Raw genomic sequence first — 10,160 nt, forward strand, 5'->3', positions numbered from 1 at the left:
ATGAATAGTTTCTCATTATAGAACAAGGGAGGTTTGAATGAAAACATTGGAAGCAACAGTCACAGTCATTCCTATTCATATTCTGCACACCCTTTGTAATATTACAAGAGCTCCCCTTACTCTGCTCAGACATCCCTTTCCAAGGCAAAAGACTTACTGTACATCTATGCTATTTCATACGTTTTGAAGAATCTTATTCTTACATTTCACAACAAAATCATTCCTGTTTCATATGTCTTGCAATGTCACATCAGGCTTCCTCCTCTCATCAATACCAAAGAACTAATCAGATTGGGTATGAGCAACTGGAATACAGACAATGATACATCATGAATCAAGCACATACTTCTTGGTGCTTGCTATATAGAAGCTGATGGCCACTAAAATATTCTAAAAACAAAATGAGAATTATTTGCTCTATATGAGTAAAATTCAGGAGTAAAATCCTACAGTGCACAAGAGCCAGAAATGCACTTTAAAATGTACATATACCCAGGCTCTGCTGCTATCAGTCTGAGTTGGGGAACCGAGCAAATCTGACGGACTTAAGCACAGCTGGAAAAGGCTGAACTCAGTGCCTGCTATTCAGCAGTGAGCTGCTATTTTTGAGACAGATCCTGCCCCTGCCTCTGCAGGTACAGCTGATACCCTGCTCAAAGAACTATGGTAAGTCAGAACTAGGTGATCTGAAGGTCCCTTCCAACTATAAACATTCTATGACAACTCCTGCACATGAAAGAAAAAGTACCCTTCTCATGGCAGGCAGAAATATCTAGCAATGGAGCGTTTCCAGAGCAGAAAATTGTACCATTTTCTTGCTTTCATACAATCATGAGAGGACATCTGAGACTCCATAGAAAAGCTTTATTTACATGGATTTCCTTATAAACTAATCTGTCTTAATTTTGAAGCTGCATTATGAGCTAGAGCCACTTGCGCCACTGTCATCAGGTTGAAGACACGTGCATTTTTAGCAGAGTTTGCTCTGAAGTGCTGCAGTCCTGCCTTTACTGACAATGATATGCAATGTTATACTTTCAGCATCTTTTCATCAGGATGAGAACCTGTTCTCTTCTCCCCTATTTAGTGAATTAATCAATAAACTACAATTTCATAGAGTATATGTGAAACCCTTGGGAGGCCAAAAATAGATTGAATGATAAATTTTGTTTCCTGGATTTTTTCATGCTTCTTACAATTAAAATCAAGAAGAGAAAATACACTGGAGAGTATCATACATCATTGGTGTCAAGTTATTAATTAGCTAAGTCTAACTATTCCAATGGGAAAGCTTCCCATAGGTTTCAGAGCAGCTCTGCCAGTAAGAGGACAGAAGGGGTAACACTCTTGCTCAGTGTGTTGGAGATGCTTAATAAGAGGATAAAGTGCCCAAGCTCAAGTGTTGACATTTCCCAGCAAAAGCAGGGAAAAATGCCCCAGCACTAATGCTTGGGGTGCGCTGAGGCTGACGTTAGCCACTAAATCACCGCAGAAGATGGGAGAGGAGGAGGATTTTCACTGCTTCAAGCAGATTATAAAACCAGTAATGAAACAAAGTGCAGAAGTAATTCTACAAATGCAGCTACGTTTAAGACAATGCTATGTTACCACCACAAATGTGGTAATAGGAATTCCTGACATCTTTTATTGTGAAAAAAATTATTGAGGAATCTGAAACACAAATTTGGAACAGCTCCTCTGTGGACATGATTCTGTGACACTGCCAACAAATGCAGAAATGGTAGAAAGATGAAACCTTAAGTACATTTGTTACAATAATGGCTCGCAAGTTCAGATCATTTGTCATTCTTGGTTTTTGCCATGAAGTAGTTCAAAATGTCTTAAAAATGCAGCTGGGGATTTCTTGGGGTCGTAAGATTAAAAAAAAAAAAAAAAAAAGTAGGTTAACATCAGAAATTCTCTTGCCTTCCATGGAAAAAATGTGTAACTCTCAAATATGGTGTTACTGCAGGCAAAAAAAGAGATTAACAGCTATAGTGTTGGCAGTAGTAGCCAGTGAGAAGATCTTGAGCTGTGTGTAATTTATAAGCAGTTCAGGTACAGCTCTCCTCTACAGGCATGTGGTTGATGGGTTATCTGAAACCCTAGCTGTAGGACGAAAGAACCAGCATGATGTGTTGAGGCTGCCTTTGCCAGTTTATACTGAGCCCCATGAATTCCGGTGCAGGGAAGCAGAGGAGTTTACATTTCTATGCTATTATTTCTATTCATATTGAGCTTCCTTTTGAAGTGTCTGATTTATGTGAGGTATAATAAACATGTAAGATATGATTGTTTGGGCTGTTTGGTCAAGTCACAATTTGTATAAATGTGATTCCACATAATCAAATACCTGATCAATAGTATCAAATCCCAATCAATGCTATCAGTAAATTCATGTACACCTCATCTGTGATTTTAGAATCATAGAATCATTTACGTTGCGAAAGACCCTATCTTAAACTACTACAAATATTTGGCAAAGCTGTGACTAAACAGGCCTTACTCTATTCACATATTGCATGACAAAGAGGCTCCTTATGAGAGCTTCAAACCCTAGGTCAACCTAAATAATCCCCCAGTCATTTCAAACAGACCACCTCCTCATAAGATGTGAGGGATTCTGGAGAAGCTATTGCTTTTTGTCACAAGGGTTCCTCTTCTCCATCCCAAACCCTTTTCCTCCTGCATCTGACTTAAAGACACTGCAGAAATTATATTAATGGAAGCCCGTACTGGTTTCATTCGTATTAAACTACATGTGAATGTGGTAAAGAAGACTCATGTTATGTTACTCTAAGAAACAGGTTTCCAAAAAAAGTTAAAAAAAAAAAAAAAGTAAAACCAAGTAGAAAACTTTCTGATACCTCTGTCCCATTTGGAAAGAGAAAGTCTGCCAGTTCCCAGCTCACAACCCTTGGCTGAGACTTCTCCCTAGGGCCATCTCTAATTTCCCATCAAAAAGCGTAAGGGAACAGCATGCTCTGTCCCAGAAGGAGGACAAAGACTGGCCAAATTTGTGATCGCTCTGCAGTCATTCCCTGCAGCTATGAAATCCCACTCATTTCCCAGTAAGAACATTTTCAAAGGGGCCCAGTCTTTCAGACGTTAAATAAGGAGCATGTTTAGGAAGAGTCTGCTTCCAGCCCCACCATGAAAGGCTATGTACTTTGGTCCCTAAAAACAGTTGAACCTCACTCACAGAATGTAAGCCAGAATTTGGCACAGACCAGCTACAAGTTGTTGAAACACTCAGTAAAGCACTTTGTGGTTATGGTCTCTAACATGTAAGCTCATTATTTTGGTGGTCTAATGAGTTAAAAGATTCCATTTATTCAGATAGCAGTGTTTTCCTATAAGAAAATATAGCCTGTGCTCTCCCAGAGTGTCTGCTGGGATATAAAAGCGATCATCATTACTGTAGCCACATATGGACTAATACAGTTCTTCATTTCTATCAGTTAATCCAGTCCAATTTTGTATTTCATGTCTAACAAAATTTTCCGGTCAGTAACAGCCAGTATGGAGCCTCATGACACAAAAATGTCAAACTGCTGGCGTTCATCTGATGACAAGAGCACCAGTGAGACTTCTTGAGTCTGCTGGGCTTCTCCACATGGAAATAAACAAACAGCCTGAGGATAATTTCATCCAGCAAGAGAGTGCAGTTGGAAGAGACTTGCATCTTATGAATAAGACCGTCATTCCCATTCCCTTTGAAGAAGGATTCAGGGTAGGAGATCAGTTGCTGTGATGAAGACAGATAAACACTGTGGTCCGGTCAGATTCTAGCACACGGAGGAAAACCCTGTGTTTGAACCCTCCATTGTGAAAGGTTTGCAGATTTCTGTGCTATTATCTTAATGTAGTCTACCTGCTTCAAACAATAAACCTTGAGGGGTAGACTTTGCTGTCTATGATTATTTTTTTTTCTGCCACACTGTTCCACCAGTTAACAAGCCCCCTGTGCATTACTGCTGTAGGATGCAGCAGGAATACCCGTACCAGATCCAGGCTTTAAGACACTAAACCCATTTCTAAAATAAGGAAAGAGATGTAGCTCAAAAAGCTCAGCTGAAAATCTCTAGTTTCACTGACCTACATTAATCAATGAATTTATAGCTTCCAGCTCAAGAGGCAGGTGAATAATTATTTTTATAAAGTAATCCTTAGTGTGCCAGCCTTTCTTTTTGATTTTTTAGTAAAAATGCTACCACTAGAAATCCTAAGACATGAGCTCCTCTTACCAATTTCTCCTAAAAGATTAAAGACTTTGTTTCCAACATACTGAAATATCACTACGCTGTGAATAATGTCTTCAGCAAATGAGATAAAGGGGTTTCAGTTCTTTTGCTGCTCAGCTAAGTCAAATGAGGTTTTGGTGCTATCAATGAGCAATAAGTTTAACCAAACTCACCCCCGTCGTCCCTTCACTGTTACTTACAGGGCAATGCAAAGAGAAAGAAAAAGTGGCTATTCTCAGTTAATGCTGAAAAGCTAACACCCAGGGAACAGATTTGTTCAGTAAGCAGTTATTAGATACAGACAAACATATACTGACATATTTTTTTGGTAATAAGCATAGAAGTATTCATAGGTTCCTTGCTTAAAATGATTCTACACAATTATCAATATTAACTGTCTGAAGATGGATTCAATAAGTAATTGTAATTTGTAAAAGTAATTTGATTATTCTCAGCGATCTCTTCACCAACACAGTAGGAAAAGCAAAAAATAAATAAATGACTAGTAATAGTGTATAACACAGTGAGGTATGGGAAGAAATACTTTTTACTGTGTTATTAATAATTTAGAAGCATACACCTGTTAGCAAAGATATACACAAAAACATTTCTTTCTTGCTAACCTCCTATTTTGCTTTTGGTACAATCCCAACTTCATGATTATTTATTACACATTAATTCCTGTTACTAATTCCTCTTATTAATATGCATTATTTCTGCTTTCTTTTCCAGCAACAAATGAAAACCAATACAGACCAGAAGAAACCTTTCCTTTTATTTACCAGAGGCTTCACTTAAAAATCTGACAATGTGCCATTTTACTGCAACAGGGAGTGAGAACTGATTTGTGATCATTCGAGTTCACACAATGCCCAAAGCATCAGCTCTTGAAACTTCTTATTTTCCTAAATAGTCACCCCTTCAGTTATTAACTGTACTGAATGGATCTGCTCTGCAGCCTAAAGCAAGAGCAAAATCAATAAGATCTGGTAGAAGGCATCAATTCCCTGATTGCAAATGTATTTATTACAAGGTAATTTCCTAGAATTAAGCCCAAGCTGGTTACAATTTGCAAAGTCGCAATTTGAGAAAACCAAGTGCTGTAATTTAATCTTTGATGTTATAATGAGAAAGAGAGACTATTCCAACAGGTTATTAATGAAGACTTCTGTCCACAATAAGCTGCTTTTTTTCGAACAATATCCCTTACTAATCAGATACTTGCAAGACCTTCCCTTCTTAAGCCTTTTCTCTGTATAGTATCCTGAAATATTTCTTGGTATTTTAAATTATATAATTACTGAAGAAATTGGGGAGAATAATAATTCTCTAATTCATCTTCCTCTAGTTACCTATGTTAACAGCACATAGTTGCTGGGCTGCCTTTGTTTTACTAGCTTTTTATTCAAGCTGTTTGCTCTGTAGTGACTGAAATATTTATATATGCTCCTTTGAAAATCTCAGCCAAAGAGACTAAAGATCACAGTCCCTAGTGAATTTCAATGGACCCTGAATATCTTTCTCAATTACCTTGGAAAATCCTACCCATTATTTCCTAGAGAAAATTAGTATTTCCACCTCTTTACCATTTATTACTAGATCTGTTTCCTCATTTAACACAGGTAATTTAAATACCTCAGTTTCAATGGAAGGAAAATGAGGATGTTGTTATAAGACTAGCACTGTGAGTGTAGCTATGATGCTTTTTATTTGTGACAGTCAAAGAATTTAAGTAATGTTTATTCACTGATACACTTAGAAATAGTAGCAAAGCACTGAAACAGCTGAGCCATATTTCAATAAACCACATACACTCTGAAATCAGTATTTGAATGTGCAGCCCTTCCCTATATACGTGTCATTCTCTCTCACAGAAATAGGTTTCCACTATTTTACTTAGTTCCTGTTATTCACAATGTTAGGTATTCCGTATGAACCAAATGAGAGGAGTTCAGGAATTTTTCTTTCTGCTGTTAGCTATTCTCTTTTTTATATCTGTTTTCATGGTTGAAAGCCTGCAAAATCTGCAAAATTACGCATTTCAGGTGATATTTCATGGCAGAAGCAGAGAAAATACAATCAATCCTCCATGGCGAATGCAGAATGACTAGCACATTTGCAAGCAGCCAGCTATCGTACACATCTTTCCTGTTACTACTGTGTGAGCTCTTCACTGATGTCACTGCCATGCCCCCAGGTTCCCAGCCTGGAGCTCACATGGCCAGAAGTGTGTTTGCAGTCACCACACACGTGCGATGCGGTGTTTGCCAGGGAGGATTTTTACCATGTCCCTCTCTCTCTCTCTTTCTAGATGCTCCTCTTCCCTGTACATGTATAGGCTTCATCTCGCTGCAAAAACTGTTGTGCCTACAGCCAGGGGCCAGTGAGCTCCTCCCAGACCTGCTCTGTGACTCAGCACTCAGCAGGCCTGCAGGATCCCAGGAACCGGCACTGCCTCTCCCCACCAGCTGAATGTAGTCCTTATCCCCAAGACAGTCAGATTTCCCCAGCGTGAGAAGGAAGGGTGATGCAAGGACAAACCCCTGGGCATGCCCACCTTCACACAGCAGGTAGGGTGCAGCCTGCCAAGGCTAACCTATACAACAAGGCATGTGCTTCCACACAGAACAGTGGGCTCAAAAACGTCACGTTTTCAGTCGAGCGATATTAACATAGCCTGATTTCTGGGACAGCAATTTTCCAGCTGATTATTAGGTAATTAACAGCCAGACAGACACTGTTCATTGAGGCAGGGGTCTGTATGTGTTTCTGTGCAATGTGGCATAAGGACTCAAGGATCCGAAACTGGCCAAATCAGTTGTTACTAGATGTGAATGGAAAATAATGACGAAAACTCAAAATAAAAAGGCATTTACCCAAGGAATGGCAGCATCCTGTTTTGACTGCCTGTAATACTGACTCGCAACACCTTGCTCCTTCACATAGCAAACAGCTTTCAGGTTTATTAAACCAGCTATTTCTCAGTACTCTGTGACAATATATCTCAAAAAGTATGGGTACATCTTCAAGTTACTGAACACAGAAACTAAGCATTTGTACGGTGTTTTCCAAAATATGAAAATCTATAAATGCATAAAATATTAATGATACAGACATTTTTAAGCATCTATTGTGGTAAATAATTTAACAGGCAAGAAAAATTTAATTTTACTTATCTTCTTTTAAAAGATTATATTTTCACTGTACACCTACAGTGGTTAGACAATTCAGCATACCCTAAACTGTCAAATGTGCAAATGAAAAGAATGTAGAATGCTTTTAATTTTTTTATTGTTTTTTTTCCAGCAAATTCCATAATTATCTTTGTATGTAAAATCTCTGACAGTACACAGTTTTGTGAAGGACAATAAGGGCAGGCTTGTCTACTCCCTGAATGACAGCCCAGACTTCTATCCAAAATGTAACAGTTTGATCATCTTAGTTATTTACAGAACAGCCAAGCAATAGAGCCTGGGACTTGTTTTCCTGACACGCATTTTACTGTAGCCTGCAAATGTTACAGAAAATGTGCAGATGGGGGGGTGGGAGGGGGGTGGGGGGGAGAAAGTAAATGGAATTTCATTGTCATTATTCAGTTAGGACCGCTAATGAAATAGATCATGTTATTATATTGATCATCTCGGTGACTGTCCTGCCCCTCCCCACAATGCAGTCATCTATAGCCGATAAAAATTGATCAGAAATGCAGACTCCTGAACAAACTGCAGGATTCAGGAAGTATAACAGAATTTAGTCTCAGCAACATTTAAACAACCATTTAAAAACAATCAGACTGGTAGGATCCATGCAGCCGTATCCACCCGAGAATCCTGACTCTGCATTCCAGCGCAGATATCTGAGTCAATGTAATCACACTGCATCATCATAATCCTGCCTCAGCATACTGCCTCTTCTGCACTCAAATCCACAAATAAAAAATACCCCTTTTTTTTTTACCTTAGATGGAGAATTCCAGCTTGTCCTTTTGTTCATAATAACTATTCCAAGTTTGAATGTTACAGGGATGGTTGCAGCAATAAACTTCACAGATCCTCTCCTGCGGCAGAAAGCAAATTAGAAAAAAGGCTTCAAACTGTGACCTCAGAGCAAAGCACAGCCGTTAGCATCCCTCAGCCAGCCTTCAGTGGAAAGCAGTTTAGGCAGCAGGAAAACCGGCTCTGTACATGGCTGCAATGCTTTCAAATCAAGCATTCCGTGCTGTAAGGTTGGGGATTTATATCTTCTTAAATAGGCCGTCCCACTCAATGCTGCTTGTGTGCATGAAAATATGAAGCATTTCACTGCAGTCACTTTATGCAAGAAACTACCCCAGTCATCTTTACAATCTCTGTCACTCTGCTCTGAGACTAAAGAATGAGCACAGCATGCATAATTCATGCATTAAAATCTTCTGTGCACTTCCTGCAGCAACTGTTACATCCAGTAATGGGATATTGATCAGCTCATCACTAAAACAATCGGGGCTGGGCAATTGCTTTACTGCAACAAATAATATTCCATCCAAAAGGGGATGCAGGCACAGGCTTCCCCGCTGCAGCACTCAAGCATAACTCCAGCATATGTGGTGTGGCATTTACATATTGCAGAGTGTTTAATCTGGACTCTGCATTTCTTTGACCTTCTAAAAAAGCTGCATTATCTGAGCCTTTTATCTGAAGTCGGTATTCCCTGCAGCCTGTTTCTCCTTTTAACTCTACACAGCATGAGAAGCAAATATGCTTTCCTAACTTCACATTTATAGCACAGTGAATCTCCAGAAACAAAGAGCAGATATGAGTAACTTCTACCCCTTCTACCCCATGAGACATTCCTTGCCCCATATACACCTGCACCTTGTTCGTAGCAGCAAACTAGACCACTCTCACTTGAATCCTTTCATTACAATCCATATATTATATTCTACCTGAAGAGATGCACGTATACGTCATTTTTGTCTAGCACAACTCACATAACTTGTATCTGCCAGATCAATTAGAATAGGTCCCAAAGCTTCTACTTCTTCCCACATATCTCTGCGTCTTTTCAGTACGCTCCCTTTTCTTTCACCCCTGTCATTTAAACAAGCCTCATCACAGTTCACCAACCAGTCTCCAGCAGCCTTTGGGCAGTCCCAACCTCTGACTGCCACATGCTTCTCCTCCACACATAGGAAAATCATGACTGCCAATTTCAGAGGAAAAACATGAGAGAGGGAAGACAGACAAAAGAAAAACACTAGAGCCATGACTGAGGTGAAACTCCAAAGCAATATTTAAAGATAAAGTAACAAGAATTTTTGGTTACCCTGGTGTGGACAAACAGCATTGTCACCAGCATGGGAACCACACAGACCTGTAGCTTCCTGAAATCTTTGGAATTATTCCTTACTCTTGATGGAATTTGGGTATGAGGTTTTATCACTAAAATACCTCATCATCACTAAAATAGAGAACTGTCACTGGGTTTTATTTGAAAATCAATTCAAGAGGCCAGTGAGACTTATAATAATTATTTCTTCCTGGGATCAAAGACTGTACAATTGGCAAAACAGAAAACCTTGATGGGACTGCAGCATAAACAGAGACATGCCACATACTGACGAAAATCTGAATCTGGGGTAAACTGTCAACTCTCCTGCAATTGTATGCATTCACTGCCTCCCAAGTAAGTTAATAGAAAATTGTTTGGAGCAGGCAGGATTTGGCATAAGGTCTGGAAACTAGAATGAATAGAGGCTTCTTTCAGACGAAAATCAGGAAGACATTTTGCTTGGTTTGCCTCTCACCAAAGCAATCCCTTTTCAGCTTTCACAGTACCTAATGGTTTTCCCTCATGCTAAGGCACACTGATACAGTTAGTGAGCTGGCAAGAGTGTTGCCAAGAAATTACCATATACCTTGTTGGTATGTCCTTTCT

The 10,160-nt window shown here is 39.3% G+C and overlaps 1 protein-coding gene across 1 annotated transcript in view; it reads right to left on the reverse strand.

The window, feature by feature from the left end:
- Nucleotides 1–8,237, reverse strand: part of CNTN1 (contactin 1) — a gene marked incomplete at both ends in the record, with an annotated part of 137,298 nt that extends 129,061 nt beyond the window's left edge. Inside the window, 1 exon segment of the mRNA XM_080631191.1 lies at nucleotides 8,202–8,237. Coding sequence (XP_080487317.1) covers nucleotides 8,202–8,237 — 36 coding nt within the window.
- Between the last annotated feature and the right edge of the window lie 1,923 nt (nucleotides 8,238–10,160).

Source organism: Psittacula echo, assembly GCF_963264785.1.
Source record: "Psittacula echo genome assembly, chromosome: 1".
Taxonomy (NCBI): domain Eukaryota; kingdom Metazoa; phylum Chordata; class Aves; order Psittaciformes; family Psittacidae; genus Psittacula; species Psittacula echo.